We start from the raw sequence: 18,402 nt of genomic DNA on the forward strand, positions 1-18,402 counted from the left end.
GGCCACTACTTCCTGCTCCATCTTAGACTGTCATCCATTTTGGGGGTGGGACAGGGCTGTTGGCAGCTCTCAACCTGCAAGTGCGTCTCTATAAGTGATAACCTCTTGGCCTTCCTCCTCACCCAAAAAAACCCCCTGTAATGTGGGTTTGGGGGCTTACCTTAGAAGGGGGAGTTGTCAGGGCTAGCAAAAGAACATGATGTGGCATATTTTGAGCTCCCAGGAAAAGCCCTTAGTGCTCTGGCTTAATATAAATTCATCCTAATGTTAACGGAGAAATCTGAGGGCTCCCTTGGACAAAAAAACAAGGACAAGCCAAGAATACCACAGCAAACAGCAGCCAGTAGGCTTGGTCTTTATTGAAGACTGTCGCAACAGGACTCCCACCTGCCACAAGGTGGAACAAGATGGAGGCCCCGAACAAAAGAGCCCCCAAACTTTTATTAGCTGCTAATCCCCATGTTACAACCCCCACACTACATCACTAATACATCATGGTTACATCATGAAAGGGGAGGTCTGGTGGCAGTAATCTGAGCATCCTGGACCCTGCCCCATGGTTCCCCTTGCCCTCCACCAAACACCCATCAAGTGTAACACAAAAGATACTTACATTTCCCTGTTTCCCAGCCAAGTTAATCACACCCTTTTGTCTTCATCTGGGTTTGTTATTTCTGGAATGGCTACCTGTCTGGCACTCAGGTATCAGGATGCCAGGAATTATCACTCAGGCAGAGGGGCTGCTGAATAGCTGAGCTCACACGTCTATATGAATTTCTGAAGTTTCCCCAGTGAGCCAGTACATAGATACATTTATCAGTGAATTCTGACATTTGGTGTCGTGCAGCAAAGGCCCTTTGAATAGATAGGAAGAAACTGCGATGGGGTGTTTTGTGGGGACAAATCACAAAAGTCACAAAAGCGATTGTGCTGGTTTTGGTAGTGGGCTGCATGTGCATGATATCTCCTGGAGGGGCAACCCCCCCCCACCCAACCTATACATAAATTTATGCAACACTAACAAGCTTTTTTTTTTTAATAAAAAAAAAGTAAACTGAGAAGGCAGCACAGAAATGTTTGGAATAAATGAATTCCATCCCGTGCCTCCCCTTAGCCAGGACTACTCGGAGAGCCCGAAAGCCTGATGCTAGACTCTCCACTTAACAAAATGTGATCGGTCGCCATTAACAGAGGAGGAGCAGTCGATAAATGTGTCAGGACAGCGCCCGGGGGCCTGTCCAGGCTGAATCTTCCCCGCACAGCCCAAAGCACACGCCTGTGTCATGCAACATATGTGAGCCTGATGCCATGCAGCGTGACTTTGCCGGCCGAGGGAGGAGGAGGAGGAGACCTAAACGTGGAACAGGCTTTTTCAGTAGGCTGCCTCTCACAGTAGTGAACCTACCTTCCCTCCTGAAACATCTGCCTCCCCCCCTCCCCCTTTAAGCTTTTTCCTTTCCTTATGTAGGTCACACTTCACTGTCTTTCACCCCCCCCCCACCATTGCCTCTGAGTTTCAAGCCGTATTTTCCTCTTCCTCCCAAAGAGCAGCATTTTGTGTTGTGCATTCTCTCCCCCCCCCCTTTTCCTGCTGACTGGAATGCCCAAAATGCTTAATCCACTTTTGAAACAGGCTCCCCCACCCCATCCTGGATGGTCTCAGCTACGTTATTTGTCAGCCTGAAAGCTGCCGCGATCAGAGAGTCGCCCGCGAGCATCTCTTGCCTTAACAGATCACCGCGTCTCCGCTGCAAGAATAATGTTGGTGGGAAGCCATTTTCTTGGGAAATACAATGCAGGCTTAGAAACGGACAGGCAGAAGGCGGGTGCCAGTGGAAGCGCAGAGGGCTTTCCCCTCCCCAGCTGATCTTGGGGCAGGGCAGGGCACTCCCAAGTGTTTTACTAACGTGCCTCCCACCGAAATTTCTCCTGGGGGAGGAGGAGAGGGCAGAACAAATACCTTTTAAATGGCTCATTCAGACCCTTCGCAGCACTAGGGATCCTTACAACATTCTTGTAAGGTAGGGCCATGATTATTATCCCCATTCTTCTGGGTGAGGCCAAGAAGCTTAATTCCCACCCTCACCACTGAAGCACTCACTCTGAAAATGCCTCACGAGAAATGCTAATAACATTCACCAAGAAAGCGGAGCCCAAACAACTGTTGCAAGTCCAAAGCCTAGATCTAAATCTTATCCAAGAACTAACTTGATGATGATGATGATTTTGTACTTGAAGGTAGAATAAGGTTAATAGTACTCAGTGGCCTAGGCATCTGCCAGGTTAATAAAAACCTTGGCTTACTATGCTACATTACCTGGAGCAAATACAGTGGTACCTCGGGTTAAGTACTTAATTTGTTCCAGAGGTCCGTTCTTAACCTGAAACTGTTCTTCACCTGAAGCACCACTTTAGCTAATGGGGCCTCCTGCTGCTGCCGCGCCGCCGGAGCACGATTTCTGTTCTCATCCTGAAGCAAAGTTCTTAACCTGAAGCACTATTTCTGGGTTAGCGGAGTCTGTAACCTGGAGCGTATGTAACCTGAGGTACCACTGTTTATATAAGCTTGGCAGAAGAAGAACTCAGTCCAGTTGGATGACAGGGTCTTTGGGAAGAGGAGTTCAGTAATTCAGACCTGAAACATTTCTAACTTGCGGGGAGAAAAGGACAATTGAGGATGAACTAGACTTGTGCACTGAAACATTTTGGAATTTGCCTGGAATAACTATTGGAGGCAGAAGGCCACAAACTTAGCCAGGTGTGGGGTTTACAAATCCAGATGTGCCTCGCGGGATACAGCCAAGATCCAAGTCAAAGTGCCAACCCAGAATCTTGAGTTCCGACAGCTCATTTCAAACGGTCGGACCCTGCACTAGATGAATAAATATGGGGAAAGCCAAATGCCACTCAGAGAAGGATCCGAAATATTCCCCTTGGAGCTTGAATTTGTTTTATCCTGGATTGTTTTATTTGATGTTTGGGTGTATTGTGAACAGCTTTGAGATTTTTTAAAAATATAAAGCGGTATAGAAATGAATAACAATAATACATTCCACCGGTTGGGGTGGAACGGTGTGGCATTCTGTTGTGGCGACCATAAACTAGGTTTAAGGTGCCATTTGGCAAACAGCTTATTTTTCTGAGTTTCTAATGCGGGTTGGGGTACCTGTGCAGCCCTCTTCCCCAAAAGCCCAGCTTAGTGTGAGCTGGATTAAGTCGATTCTTTCCACCTGCCGTCGTCCTCCCCCCACCCTTTTTTAATTACTTACATTAGTGCCTTGATTCTGCTGGAGAAATCTCAGGCTTAACAGGCCTGTGCAAATCTAACCAGGGCAGATGGGGAAACATTTTGTGGCTGAAAAAAAACTCAATTGCCAGTGCTCCCTGTTTATTGGATGCGGTTGGGTTTCAGGGAATAGACTTGACCATTCTGGTGGCTGTGGCTATTTATGTACTGTAGGGAAAGAGAAGGAGGATGAAAGTGGCGAGCGAAGGGAAACGTGAGCCTTTCGAGAGCGCAATGCCTCTTTCAGCCTGAAGATCAGAATCTCAGCGATCAGAGGCAGGGCTCCATGAAGACCGCGGGATTATTGACCTTCCTTCCATTATTTCCTCACGGTAATTCCCAGATGAGCAGAGCGATGAACTTGCTCTCTTCAGCTCTGAAAAAGCCCTCTGGTCCAAGCAGTCCCTCTGCCGGCTTCCGTCTAATTCTGTGGTCGCCAAACTGCCATTTAGCCCCGCCACAATGCTCCTCATGCGCTCTAGGAAGAGAGGGCTGGAGTGAGCCCACCATTGCTTTTTCTGTTTGCCTGCAGCAGAACTTAGCCTGTGGTAGCCTCAGTTCTGGAACAATTAGGTGAAATTTCAGAGGCTAAGCAGTCATTTTTTGCCCGTTAAGGGCAGGCTATGATCAGCATCTATACCTGGGGACAAGTTTCTCCACCTGGATTTTCTTCATCAAACAGCTCCCGCATAGAATTGTAGAGATGGAAGGGACCCCCCATGGTCATCTAGTCCAACCCCTGCAATGTAGGAATCTCCGATGAAGCATCCACGGCAGATGGCTATTCAACCTCTGCCTAGAAACCTCCAATGAAGGAGCGAATGATAGGGGCAAATGTCTGTTGCTAACCCCTGATATTAATGTCTGCATGTTTTGCCCCGGTTGGTCTGAATTTTGATTGGGGGAGGTTGCTATTTACCTGTGACAGGCTGCAAACTTGGCAATGCCCTCACTGCGAGAAGGGAAGCTACAGGGAACCAGGCAGAGGGATTGCCTTCCCATCATATGTCAGAGAGAACCAATTACAGTGGTACCTTGGGTTACATACGCTTCAGGTTACATACACTTCAGGTTACAGACTCCGCTAACCCAGAAATATTACCTCGGGTTAAGAACTTTGCTTCAGGATGAGAACAGAAATCGTGCTCTGGCGGCGCGGGGGCCCCATTAGCTAAAGTGGTGCTTCAGGTTAAGAACAGTTTCAGGTTAAGAACGGACCTCCGGAGCGAATTAAGTACTTAACCCGAGGTACCACTGTATGTGACTTCCCAAAGACCTCTGAAGGCAGTCCTGTTTTTCATGCTTGTTGTTTCGCTGTGTTTTTATATTATGTTGGAAGCCTCCCAGAGTGACTGGGACAACCCAGTCAGATGGGCAGGGTATAAATAATAAATTTTTATTATTCTTACTGGTCTCTGTTCCTCACATCTCATGAGAGAGGGAACTGGAGGCAGACAAAAGCCAAAAGCCAGAAGCCAGAATCAGCAGCAGTAAATCTGCACTCTTTGCTCCCATCGGCTCTCCCATTGTGAGGAGGGGAGTGAGCCAAGCTGGGTAACTTCCATCTGAACATGGCAGGGAGAGGGGGTTCCCTGCAAATCTTCTGTGGTGTTGTCACATGGTCTGCTCTGCTCTCACCTGGTCAGGTGCTCTGGAGCATCGAAAGAAGACCCCAGCAGCAAAAGCCTTGTGGGCAGTCCCTGTTCCTCCTTTGGAAGGGGGAGCAAGTCTACTCAGGCCGATGAGTAGAGGAGATTTTGCACAGGGAGAGCTTCTGGTGGGTGGTGGTTGTTGTTGCTGCTGCTGCTGCTCTTTAAGGGAATGGCAGAAATGCCATAGCTGCGTGTGGAGAGTGTGCTCGCCGGAGGCTGTGTGCACATCCATGTGTGCATGGATGGGTTTTGCAGTCTCTCCTCTCTGGTTGGAAGATTCTTCTGAGAGCCCTTTGCCCAGGCAGGGTTTGGAGGTTTTTTCCATCTGTTGTGCTGCAGTAATGCCAGAGTTTTTTGCTCATATGTTTGGCTGTCTCAAGACTGAAGAGCCTGAACGGTTCTGGTTTCTGAACCCTGTTACTGGAGGGGAGAGAGGGGAAGGGGATTCAATAAAGATTATAGATATATCCTACCACCCAGGAAGCTGTGTGGTGTCTTTGAATAAACCATGCAAATAGGAGACTTCAGCATAAACGTGGGATGTCGTGGTTGCCAGCCTGAAGGTGTTAGTGGAATCCCAGTTTCCTTTTACAGTGGTACCTCAGGTTAAGTACTTAATTCATTCCGGAGGTCCGTTCTTAACCTGAAACTGTTCTTAACCTGAAGCACCACTTTAGCTAATGGGGCCTCCCGCTGCTGCCGCGCCGCCGGAGCACGATTTCTGTTCTCATCCTGAAGCAAAGTTCTTAACCCGAGGTAATATTTCTGGGTTAGCAGAGTCTGTAACCTGAAGCGTCTGTAACCCGAGGTACCACTGTACAAGGAATTGCAGAGGACTGAATTCGCTTTACTCTCTTCAACCAGGAGGCCTAGGATTTGGAGGGCTTTGGTGGTGCGGAAATTGGTTTCAGGGGTACAGGCAGAAGAAAGGCAGCTTTTTTAAAAAAGAGAGAGAGAGAGAAAGTGCTTCTTTTGCTAATGATTGCAGAAGATATCTCCCAAATGGAGAAGCTTCCATAAGTTTCAGCTCACCTTTGCTAAATATCAAAAGGTGCAACCAGTGAGGTTTCTAAGTAGCATTGCGCTGCAAATGCCTTATCACTGTGACGCCTTCAGTAGAAACTCCCAGTAGGTCACCAGGCAAGGGGCAGCCAATTCTCTCTCCTTTCTGCTGCTGCTCTCCCTGCTTGCTACACACACCCCGGGCCCATTCTCACGAGGTTTGTGCTCTTGGTCCTCCCATCCAGTGTCATTACTCCAGTCTTTTGCATGGAACAAAATCGTCCTAAAACTGGAACCGTGTCTACAGAACAATTTATGTCCCTCAGGAAGGATTTGGGTTCCATTGGTGTGGAGTTTATGGAGAGCTGGCCTAGGGTGCTGGACAGAAGTGTGGACTTGTGACCAAAAGTTAATAGGATAGGCTGGTACTTTGGAAGTGTGCCAGGCCGGCACAGCACAAAGATCTTTAGGGAAGCTTTTAATGTTTGATGTATCATAGTATTTTAATATTCTTTTGGAAGCCGCCCAGAGTGGCTGGGGAAACCCAGCCAGATGGGCGGGGTATAAATAATAAATTATTATTATTATTATTATTATTATTACTAAGGAAGATTGAGAGCTCGGCTGGAGCTCATCAGTTCCAGGCTGGGAATCCTTTATTCATCTGGTCCTGAACTGGCCTATGGGCCCTCTATTTCAGGCACTCTCACCTGCAGGGGGTGTTGAGTTTTCTGGATCCAGAGGAGTTGCATGTGATCTCTGCCTAACTTGCAATCGAGGTACCAGACATGAGGGTTTCTTCCTGTAAAAAGAAACCGCTAGCGTGTGTGTGTCTAGAAAGGGTTGGAGTTTTTTTAATGAAGGAAAAAAAGTAGTTCTTGATGCTAACAAGATGCTAATAAATCTGTCGCAGTAACAGGCTGTAAGTGGGTGTTAAGAGTGGCAGTCAATAACTTGGCACATAGCAGCCTTCACCTTATCTGCTGAGCTAGGAATTTCCTTGGCCTCAGTTCCCACCACTGCTGTGTAACACATTTTTAATGGGCTTTCTTGGCTGGAGAGGCCAAAGTGCTCTCTCGCTCTCTCTCTCTCTCTCTCTCTCTCTCTCTCTCTCTCTCTGTGTGTGTGTCTTGTGCCCCTGTGAGGAAGTACAGCAATTGCACTCCCCTCTCCTTCCTCAGTTTCCTGGAGACGGCCAGGATAAGGGCCCTCTTTAATCCAAGTTTAAATTTATGAACAGCTGCAGCCCATCATTGCTCACCAACTTCCACCCCACACACGAAATGAGAAATAATTTGGCTGTGTGGCCCTTGCTCTCTCACAAGACGGCTTCATCCCTGAATCCCCTTGCTGAGCAGCAGCTGCCACAAGGAAAAGGCCACTTTACTTCTTGCTGTCTCTGAAAAGTAAATTCATTGTTTGTGAGAGATAATGCGGAACGGTCCCCCGCAGCCACGGGTTGGGGCTGGTAATACTGTTCCCCAAAAAGAACCCACCCATTCTCCACTCTAGGATTGCCACACTCTTTCTTCAAAATGCTCCTTGAGTCCTGCTGCTTCTGTGAAGTGTTGTTCCTAAGAGAGGCAAAGTCTCCATACCAGTAAACTGGGAATTGGCCCAATTCAGCTCCTCCATCTCTCCCCACACCCCCTTCTCTTGCCTCCATCTGGTGATTCAACTTGAGGCGAGGGACTTTTTTTTGCTCCTCTTTTCGGCTTTTTGCCCAGAAGTCTTCCCCGCTGCCCTGAACAGAACTGCCAGGGCTGGAGCCCCTAAACATTGTGCCTGACCTGTTTGTTCTCTCAGGGCCACTCTCTCAACTTGACTGCAGGCATTGGTTGGGACTTTGGGCAGCTGGTGTGCCTGCCTTCAGGGATGAGGTTTGCCAGAGTGGGCTGGAGGGCATTCAGATGACAGGCCGATGCCTCTCATGGGCTTGTATAGCCAAGGGTCTTCCCAAGCCTTGAAGGAGCCACCCCTTCCTCCAGATCTTCCCTGCCTCTGGTCAGGATAGCACGGTGGCCTTCTTCCTCTGTAATAATTGTTTAATTGGTGGTGAAAGACTTGGAAAGACTCTGCCTCCTCAGTCCAGAGGGAGGGACCATCCCATCAGCTGAATGTCCTCTGGTCCACTCTTCAAACAGAATCATAGAATTGCAGAGCTGGAAGGGACCCCGAGAGTCATCCAGTCCAACCCCCTGCAATGCAGGAATCTCAGCTGAAGCAGCCATGACAGGCGGCCACCCAGAAGTACTGTTTTGGGGGAGTGGGTGGGTGTGGAGGACTCCCTGGTCCTGAATGGGGTCACTGTGCCCCTGAAGGACCAGGTACGCAGCCTGGGAGTCATTTTGGACCATGGAGGCGCAGCTGGCCATGGAGGCGCAGGTCAAGTCTGTGTCCAGGGCAGCTGTTTATCTGCCCTGCCTGCCCGCAGACTTGCTCGCCAGAGCGGTGCATGCTCTAGTTATCTCATGCTTGGACTACTGCAATGTGCTCTACGTGGGGCTACCTTTGACGGTGACCTGGAAACTACAACTATCTGACTTTTAGAAGACATCTGAAGGCAGCCCTGTTTAGGGAAGTTTGTAACATTTGATGTTTTATTCTGTTTTTAATCTGTTGGGAGCCGCCCAGAGTGGCTGGGGAAACCCAGCCGGATGGGCGGGGTATAAATAATAAATTATTATTAATAATAATAAATTATTGTTAAAACCTCCAAGGAACGAGAATAAGAATAATTACCTCTGCCATCTTCAGCACCAGGATGCGAGCAGAAGGGAGTGGCTGTCGAGAGGCCTGTGGGTGGGACTGGGGGAAAATTACTGAGCAAGCCCAGCCCGTCTGTCCGCAACAGTGATTGTGGGTGGGCCGTGGAAACTTAACTCCTTTTTGGCAGGAAAATAAGTTACTTTTGGAGCCATGGGATGCCAGGATTTCACCTCCTGGATTGTGCTGCAGCCAGCATCATCTGGGCTCCCCAAAGCTCAAGGTGGGGTCAGTGATTTTACAGCTTGTGTGGGTTTTCTTCCCCCCCTTTCTGTTTGTGTTTGCCAATCTACTTGAAAGATCCCCGGGAGGAGGTGCTTGCGACATGCATAGGTGTCCAGAGCTGTGTCATGGCTGCTTTTCTTCACCACCACTGAATGCCCACCCCCATTAAGCACCATCCTTCCCTCCCACAGCTCAGATCCTAGGGCAAGGCTCCATGATCCCCGGGCAGCCCTTGCCAGGCCGGGCAATGCCAAGCGGATCGGCCAGCGCTCACCAAGCCAGCAGCAGCAGCAGCAGTGCTCCCCCATCCAGTGCGGCAGGAAATATCGTGGGAGCCCGGGGGGCCCTGGCTTCTCCTAACGGCTTGTGTAAGTAGAACCGGTCACCTGTGTTTCCCCGCTGCGTGCCCCTTCCCCCTCGCCAACCCCAGGTCCTAGACCTGCCACAGAACCACTGGGTTGGAAGGGGTCTCCAAGGGCTTTGTAGTCCAACCACCTGCAATGTCAGGATTTTTCTGCCCCATGTGGGGCTGCTCTGCACCATCACTGGTCTGCCCATACAGAGAGCAAGAGCAGTCCGTCTTCTGACTACTTCTTCATTGTGGGTGAGTGATCTTTGTAGACAGAGAGTTCTCCTTCACCTCACTCTAGTCCTATGACACCAAGGGTCTCTTCCCCCAACACCACCCAGCCCACCATCCTCAGAACTCCTCCTGCTTTTGCTGGGTCAGGCCAGTCTTAAGTTCTTATGCTTGATCTGGTGCTCCACAGGACCAGAGAGGAAGTTCATAGAATTGCAGTGTTGGGAGGGATCCCGAGGGTCATCTATTCCAACCCCCTGCAATGCAGGATCGTGGGTCGCTGGTTCACTTGGTGAGAGGGTCAGTGGGTCAGCCTTGGAGGCGCAGTCTCCTCTAGAGAAGATTTATCAGGCCACAGCAACCTCCTTGGCCGATGCAGCCGTTGGACAAGAGGGGTCTCTGATTTCCTAAAGTGGAAGGCTGCAAGCCAAAGGATGTTCCTGAGAGGACACCCCAGCTATAAAGACTCTCCTCTGGACACCGGGAGTGGGGGGTGGGAGAGGAATTCCCCCAATTCTTAATTTGATAGATAGACGGGTCAGATGTTCACGTTGAAAAACCCAGCAAGCGATCTCCCAATTCTGGTCCGGGAGAGTGTCACTGTAAGACAGGGAGGTGGTCAGCGCCATCTCCCAACCAGAGGGTGGTGCTATCCTGGAGCTGAAAGCACTGCCATTTGGACTCCTGGAAGGGCAGGCAGTTTTAGGGAGTGAGGAATGTCCCTGCCAAGCTTTTAATTCTCGGTTTCACACCCATCCCTCTGCAGATCCGCAGCAGCAACAGCAGCCGCCGCAGCCACAGCCGCAGCCTCCAGTTGACGGGGCGACCCCACCTCCTGCGGGAGCAGCAACAGCCTCCGCAGCTCCCTGATCGGTCCGGCAACAAGGCGTCTCTCAAGCTGTGACAGTAGCAACCAAAAACACCATTCCTCAGTTTCCTGCTCCTTCCTTCCCTGGCCTCTGCCCCCGCCCCCCATGCGCCAACACCCAGACCTGTTCCCCCACGCAGTTTTGGTGACGGTTTGTGCCTTCCTTTTCTGCCAGGAACACAGCCAGAGCTGACAGTGCTCCAACTTGTTACTTCGCATGTTGAGCCTCTGGGTCCTCTTTACCTCCCCAGGTAGGAGATGCAGCGTAACCAGAAGCCCGTTGGGTCCCTTCGTTGTGGGAGGCGAAGCATCGTGTTGCCGCCCCTCCTCAGTCACAAGAGTAGAAGCGTTTTGCGGCCAGGGCGGTGGAGAAAGCAGCCTGCCTCTCCCCTTGGCCTCGGCTTCTCGGTTCACGCTGACCACAGGCGCTGCAGGTGGGCAATTATTCAGGAAGCTTGTCGAGCCCTGGGGATTGCCTGGCGATATTATTAAAAGGAAATATCGATCTCGCCCGAGAAGAGCCGGGAGCCAGATCAATTGGCGGGGTGCTCTCTGCAGCGATGTTCGCTTTTCCCACTCCAGCCTTTCAGCGCAAGGGGAGTGGGGTCGATGCACCCATTCTCCCTCCCCTCTCGTTTTCATATCAAACAGGTCACCACAGTAGTGGAGGGAGGGGTAAATAAAGCCTGCTTCCTTTCCCTCCCCTGTATCCTTGGAGCATATATCGTGGTGTTCCTCTTTCAAAACGAGCAAGCAATCAAACCCCCGTAGATAGCAAAGCGCAAGTTTACAGGATTGTGCTGGAGCAGCCGGGGTGTGGGTGTGTGCTTACCCCAACTACCTCTTGCAGGCAGCCGTGGGGTGGGCTGAGGGGAGCAGATTAAGGAAACACGTTTCCTTACTGGAACGGTCCGAATAGGAGCTCTGAAACATCACCGACATCTTCCTTATTTGCAAGCACACGTAGGTACAGTGCACACTCCCTGCTTCCTTATCTTCCAGCTCTTTGCTGGGAACACTTGAACCCCGGGGGGGCTGCGCAGGGAGCAAGGAAATCTGTCCACCTACAACCACAATTGGGGGCAGCCGTGTTCTCTGGATGTTGCTGGAATTGAAACTCCATCACCCTTGACCGTTGCCTGTGGTGGCGGCGGCAGCTGATGGGAGTTGTAGTCCCAGCATCATATAGAAGGCTGCAGGTGAGCTCGCCCTCAACCTACAACTTGGGCTGCTCCGTATCCTGCTCCTTGCCCAGATTGTGGGCGTTGCGTCCCTTTCCCGTTGCCAGTCTTTCTTCCTCTCGTTCCTGCAACTTGCAAAGGAGTTCTTGTGTAAATGAGCAGCTTTGGCTTTGGTTGAGAACAATGCCAGGGAAGTGGGTGGTCTTGCAGCCTACTGGGCTGGGGAGGGGCCATTCCAGGGGGCATGCAGTGTACCAGTTTTCCAAGTTAGGCCTCACTGCTCCTGTACGGTTAGTGCCCCTCCTAATACCACCATACACAAATAAGGGTTGCCAGTAGAGGTTGGTCTGATTCCAGCTCTTTGGCCACAGAAGCAACGCTTGCCCCTTCCTTCCTCACCCTGCTGCCTGGAAGTTCTGGGCTCTAGGGATGAGGAGAACAACTTAGTTTTGGCCATCCGGACTCCTGCTCTTAAGCCTCTCACTTAGGACACCTAGGGGATAACGCCATCCCCTTCTCAGGAAAAGAAAAGCCCCTGCCTTCTGGCCGAAGCTCTTCCTCTGCGTCCTCCCCAAAACACACACCCCCTCAGAAAGGAAAGTGCTTCCCACGTCTCCCCCGCTGCTGTGTTTCCCCACCCCCTTTGGACCCCATTGTCTTCGGAGCAGCGTGGAATCGAAATTCCAAACATGGTCCTCTTTAGACTAATAACCTCAGGTTGTTTTTAGCGAGATCCACTTCAAATGTCAAGGTTCTAGATGGAGAAACTTGTCTTCTTCTTTTTCTACTCTACTGTTGACTTGTGTCCTGCAGCATAATATGAATTGTTAACACGACGGTGTTTCTGTACACAAGTGGGTGGGTTGTGGGTGGGAGTGATGACCTTTCATTTGTTGGTTTGTCCCCCCCCCCTTTCTAGTCTGGTCCTGTATGTGGGGAGTGGGAGTGGGGAGACCTTCGTTTCTTGCAACTCAGCCACTTAAATTTTGTGAAATAAAAATGCAGGTTTTTTTAAAAACAAAACACATCTGTGCTCCGTGTGTTCATTAGCCAGAACCAAGCTCAGAAGTGGTTTGGTTTGGATTCTTGCTACGGGTTTGAATGAATGACTGCCCTCCATTCAAATGCAGTCTGGGATGAATGGACAGAAGGTGCCGTCCACCTCGCTCCTTGACCCTGGCCCCTTGGTTACACAGGCAAAAACATTCCTCTTCCGCCTTCGGCTAATTAAACAATCGATGGGCCTTTTGAACTAGAGGGGGTATAGCTTTGGTTTGTTACTATGTCTTTGTGTTTGTTTATTGCAGACCGCCCCATGATCCTCGGATGAAGGGCGCTTTAGAAATTTAATAAATATAAAAATAAACAGAATACTCCAGGAGAACATTGAACTGGGGAGTTGCACCCCTTTACCCATCTGCCCTTCCCATCGGGCGTCATTAACGACACGCACAGTGCATTTTAATGGATAAAAAGTTGCAGGGGGAAGATGGTGGAAAGAGCATTTTCATGTGATGTAAGTGCTAGATGATAGTCCCTTGGCCAGGGGCTGATGAGGATGGAAGCGAACAAGAAGGCTCTTTGGTGTCCAGCTCTTCTGCTGCAGACCATGATGTGATTTGAGACAGAGCGTTGGGTGAGGAGGGGTGACATTTGGAGAGGAAGTGGTTGGGTAATACAAGGGCCCAGGGCAAACGAGAGCCTCCAACTCGCTTCTACAAATGGTTGCTATAAATAGGGCAGCTGTTCAGAAGGATGTGCAGAGAGAGAAAGGGAAGTAGCATCACGCTTAAAAGGGCCCAGTCTCTTCCTCCACTTGGAACTCCGTTTGGCCCCGTTCATTAAGATGCTGAGCACCTCAGCTCTCGGGCAGAACTAATCCTTTGCCTTGAAAGAGTTGAGTCCCGGTGGCCGGGACAATGCGCTGTTGAGCAAGAGGGCGAGAGGGAGGGGAAGCAGCAAGTGGGGGCCCCATCTGATCTGGTATTCATGGGAGCGAGGCAGCCTCTTGGCTCTCCCCTTCCAGATCAGCCCTTGCCCAGCTCTCTAGGAACAGCGCTGCCCATTGTGCCTCTGCCATCTTCCTCCTCCGCTTTTCAAGGGCTCAGCACAGTGCCTTCGCCGGAGGCTTCATGAGTTTGGCCACAGGGTGCCCATCCCTACGTTACACCTTTACCAGAGTTGGGGCAAACCAAACCAAAGACCTGATGTCGTGGACTGGCAGAGGAACGGTGGGAGGAACCAGCTGGGGAATCCCCAAGGGAAGAAGGCACAAAGCTAGGGGGAGGATGAGTGGTCAAAGGGAGAAGACTGGGAAGAGGTGGTGTTGGAAGCTAAAGAGGTAACGGCTTAATGATTAGGAAGAGTGTGGCAGAGAAGTCCAGAATCTGATGCAGATTCTGAGACCGGACACCAAGAGGCAGAGATGAGTCAGATTGGTTAAGAGGCATGGGGTGTCTTCCCCTCCTGCTGTGACAAGCTCCCTTCCCCACATCTCCCAGGACCAGGAGAGGGCTGAAACGGGCGGAGTAGTGACAGGCTGCACACAGGTGCAGTCTCAGATTGCTTGGGAAAATCCCTGGAGCAGATGGGACTTAAGGCAGTTGTCGGAAGGCAGGGGCTTTCAGTCTCACAACTGATTCATGGGACAAGACCTAACGGGGATGAGCTGCTGCACTCATTAGGCCTGACACTCAGCCAAGTCTGTGAAGATTGTGATTTTACTAATAAAGAGTTGACTCCAACTTTGAATGGTGTGCTGGCTCACTCTTTGACACCCATCAAAACCATAACCAGCTTGTGGACTTCCGGGAGACAGCTGAGAAATGAGAGTGCTGGCCTGGCTGTTGCTTTGATCCACTTCAGCAAAGCAATTCCTGAGCTATTAAGACATCTGGGATCTGTTGATTCCCTGGGCGGTTAGGTGCCCTGGGAGCATAGTTTGCTGCCCCCTGGCTACTCGTCCATCTTGCCCAATATCAACCCCTCTGACCATCAGTGGCTCTCCTGGTACAGGAGAGGGTCTTCCTCACCCCCTGCTGTTTACCTGACCCTTTTAATTGGAGATTCTGTTAGGGACTGAGCCTGGGACCTTCTGCATGCCCAGCAGGTGTCCCTAAGCTGTGGGCCCTCTCTGCAAACACCAGGAGCAATTTAAAGGAAGAGAATGGCAAAGGAAGATTTGTTCCCCTTGCCACCTGAGTAAATGCTGAAAAATAGTGTTACGCTGCAATTCTGGTGTTCGGAAGAAATTGGGATGTTTCCGTAAATGTTTCCAGGATTGGCCTGCTTTCTTTCCTTAGCCTGAAATAGATTCCACACCTGCTTGGTTCGTAGAACTGTCAAGGACCCCCAAAGGTCATCAAGTCCAACCCAATGCAATGCATGAATCACAGCTAAAGAATCCCTGGCAGACAGCCACCCCCCCCCCCCAATCAAATGATGGAGAGTCCATCACCTCCCGAGGAAGTCTATCCTGCTGTTGAACAGCTCTTACCATCAGAAAGATCCATCTTTGGTTGCCCTCTGCGCATGTTCTAGAGGAGAGCCTGGTTCTTGAATGCAGCAGCCAAGGTGGTTGGCACCTTGTGGAGAGAGTTCACAGCTGGAAGCAGCAGCCGGAAATCAGAGTGCTGCCTCCGCCGCAGGGCTAGTGTTTCAATGAGCTCGTTAATTATCGAGGAGGATCCGTTCTTGCGGGTCTCTAGAGGGCTTCCCGAGGCCTTGCCTTGCAAGCGAAGAAGAGAGAGTGCAGTCGAGGCCAGAGATGAGGCTTTAGCACACAGGTAAGAGCATGGATCCAGCCCAATCGCCTTCTAAATCTGGCCCACAGACAGTTTGGGAATCAGCATGTTTTTACATGAGTAGAATGTGTCCTTTTATTTAAAATGCATCTCTGGGTTATTTGTGGGGCATAGGAATTCGTTCATTTTTTTTCCCCAAAATACATTGGACGCTTGGGTTGCGAACGTGATCTGTGTGGGAGGCACGTTCGCAACCCGCAGTGCCACATCTGCGCACACGCAGATCGCGATTTGGCGCTTCTGTGCATGCTCAAAGCACGATTTAGCACTTCTGCGCATGTGCGACCGCCGAAACTGGGAAGTAACCTGTTCCGGTACTTCTGGGTTTCGGCACATCCGTAACTCGAAAAAACGCAACCTGAAGCATCTGTAACCCGAGGTATGACTGTATAGTCCATCCCCCTCAAGGTCTGAGGGACAGTGGAGCGGCACCCTGCTGAAAAAGTTTGCTGACTGCTGGGTAAGAGGCTGGCCTGGAGCACTCAGGAGCCAGAGGCAACATGGTAAAAATGCCTCCTGCCCACCTCAGACCCTGCTGGATCTTAGACCAGCTGGGAACGGAAACTCTTCTATCTCAGGGCACCCTTGCCTTGCACAGCTCACTACTCTTCTGAATAGAACATGTGAAGACCCTGCTGGATCAGGCCCATGGCCTATCTGTTACAGCATCCTGTTCCCACAGTGGCCAGCCAGATTCCCATCATGGGAAACTGTGTTTTAGCTTAAGGCTTGCGGTCTGTGTGTCCTCCTGGTCCCTCCATACCAGCAGTCTCCCCTCCCTATAAAGTGGCATCTTGGTTGTCGAACTTAATCCGTTCCGGGCATCCGTTCGACTCCCGGAACCATTCGAAAACCGAGGCGCGGCTTCCAATTGGCTGCGGGAGCTTCCTGCACGTGTTGGACATTTGGCTTCCAAAAAATGTTCGCAAACCGGAACACTCACTTCTGGGTTTGAGCCGATTTGTTCAGGAGCCAAGCCAATTGAGAACCAAGGTACCACTGTATATGAGCTTTAACCCTTCTCCTTGGCTCAACTCCGAGACAATGAATTTCAGATCACTGTTCACCCTGGCTGGAGGGTGTGGGGGAAAGCAGCAAAAGTCCACATGGATGTTGTTGGCTGAGCAGCAGGCCCTAGCGAGGGGAGGACGGAAGGGGAGCAGCTGCCCCAGATTCATGGGAAATAATAATTCTGACCCTGTTTTCTGCATTGGGCAGCAAACACAGCGAGGAGTTGCTCATGTAGCTAGCAGAAGCTTGGCAGGAGAGGTTTCTTGAAGCTGGCGCACGTGTCATGGACACTTGCCTGTGGCCCACATGCCCCCAGAGCAATGGCTGGTCCGCTGTACAGCGTCTAGACCATGGGTAGGCAACCTAATGCCCAGGGGCCGGATCCGGCCTAATCGCCTTCTAAATCCGGCCCACGGACGGTCCAGGAATCAGCCTGTTTTTACATGAGTAGGGTGTGTCCTTTTATTTAAAATGCATCTCTGGGTTATTTGTGGGACATAGGAATTTGTTCATTCCCCCCAAAAAAATATAGTCCGGCCCCCCACAAGGGGACAGTGGACCGGTCCCCTGCTGAAAAAGCTTGCTGACCCCTGGTCTAGACACGAATGGAAAGGAGATTTGGAAGGGAAGACGTTGCAATTCATCCTGCGCATAACATGGTATTTGATGCTTGTGTGTGACTGTCAGAAGCGGATGCACCTAGGAAATGCTCTGGGCGACAGTGCCTCTCCAAAAATGAAAAGTCAGATACAAGGAAGTCCTTCACAAAGGCGGGCTTGATCTGGAGAGGAGTGTGTGCGTGTGAGAGCTGTGGCACACACCCAGGGACAACAGAGCGTGGTATTTGCACACACATACAACTAGTTTCCCTCCTGCCAACCTAGCAGTTCAAAAGCACGTCAGAGTGCAAGTAGATAAATAGGTACCGCTCCAGCGGGAAGGTAAACGGCGTTTCCGTGCGCTGCTCTGGTTTGCCAGAAGTGGCTTAGTCATGCTGGCCACATGACCCGGAAGCTGTACACCAGCTCCCTCTGCCTATAGAGCGAGATGAGCGCCGCAACCCCAGAGTCGGTCACGACTGGACCTAATGGTCAGGGCTCCTTTTACAACTAGTTTCCACAGTCGGAGGCAGCAACACCAATGAATACCACTTGCTGGCAACCACAGGAGGGGAGAGGAGAGGGCTGCTTGGGGGCCTCTGGCTGGCCACTGGACTAGATCCTGCACGTTTCTTCTTATGTCCTTACCCCACTGGCCTTCCTCCATGCATCCCTCCACCCCTTACAGCAAAGCAAGACCCCGTCCTCTCCTCCTGCTCCGGAGGGCACGACCTGAACCCAAGGCTTCAAGTTACAAGAAAGGAGATTCCGCTGACGAAACCTCAGGAAGAACTTTGTCATGGTAGGAGCGGTTTGACAGTGGAACACGCTCCTTGTGGACTCTCCTTCCTTGCAGGTTTTTAAGCAGAGGTTGGGTAGCCACCTGTCACGGATGCATTAGCTGAGATTCCTGCATTGCCCGGGGTTGGACTAGATGACCCCTGGGGCTATTTTGCAATTCTACGGTTCCGTGCTTCCAAATTGCTGGAAACCCCAGATGGGGAGCTGCTCTTGTGTTCAAATCCTGCTGCTCGGCTTCCCGCAGGTGGCCATGGTGGGAGGACGGCGCCAGGGAGCAGATAGGCCAGGGGCCTGATCCGCCGTGGGCTCCTCTCCCGTTCTCATTCCAGTTCTTCCCAATTTCCTGCATCGCACGGGGCTAGATAACTGGGGATCCCTTTCCACCTCTCCGATTCTACGGTCCTCCCTCTGGCCGCCCCCTCTCCGGGGTTTTGCGCCCCTTTCGCGCATCCACCCCCCTCCAGCGCTTCCAGCCTCCGTCTCCCCCAACTGCCTTCCATACATCCCACCCCAGTTCTAAACCGTGCCCAGGGGCGCGCATGCATTGCAGCAGCGCCCGGCGCGTCCTGCAACTGCAAGAGCGCAGCGGCTGCAACTGGGCAGGGGGGTGCTGCGCGCGCCCGCGCCT

The 18,402-nt window shown here is 51.2% G+C and overlaps 1 protein-coding gene across 1 annotated transcript in view; it reads left to right on the forward strand.

Moving 5' to 3' along the window:
* Positions 1 to 12,583, forward strand: part of SMARCC1 (SWI/SNF related BAF chromatin remodeling complex subunit C1) — a 100,506-nt gene extending 87,923 nt beyond the window's left edge. The window contains exons 27-28 of the mRNA XM_080974003.1: positions 9,123 to 9,299; positions 10,278 to 12,583. Coding sequence (XP_080830129.1) covers positions 9,123 to 9,299; positions 10,278 to 10,381 — 281 coding nt within the window. The 3' untranslated portion in view covers positions 10,382 to 12,583. The remainder of the gene's footprint in view (positions 1 to 9,122; positions 9,300 to 10,277) is intronic.
* The last annotated feature ends 5,819 nt before the right edge of the window (positions 12,584 to 18,402 follow it).

This window comes from Podarcis pityusensis, assembly GCF_964106645.2.
Source record: "Podarcis pityusensis genome assembly, chromosome: 12".
In the NCBI taxonomy this organism is placed as follows: Eukaryota; Metazoa; Chordata; class Lepidosauria; order Squamata; family Lacertidae; genus Podarcis; species Podarcis pityusensis.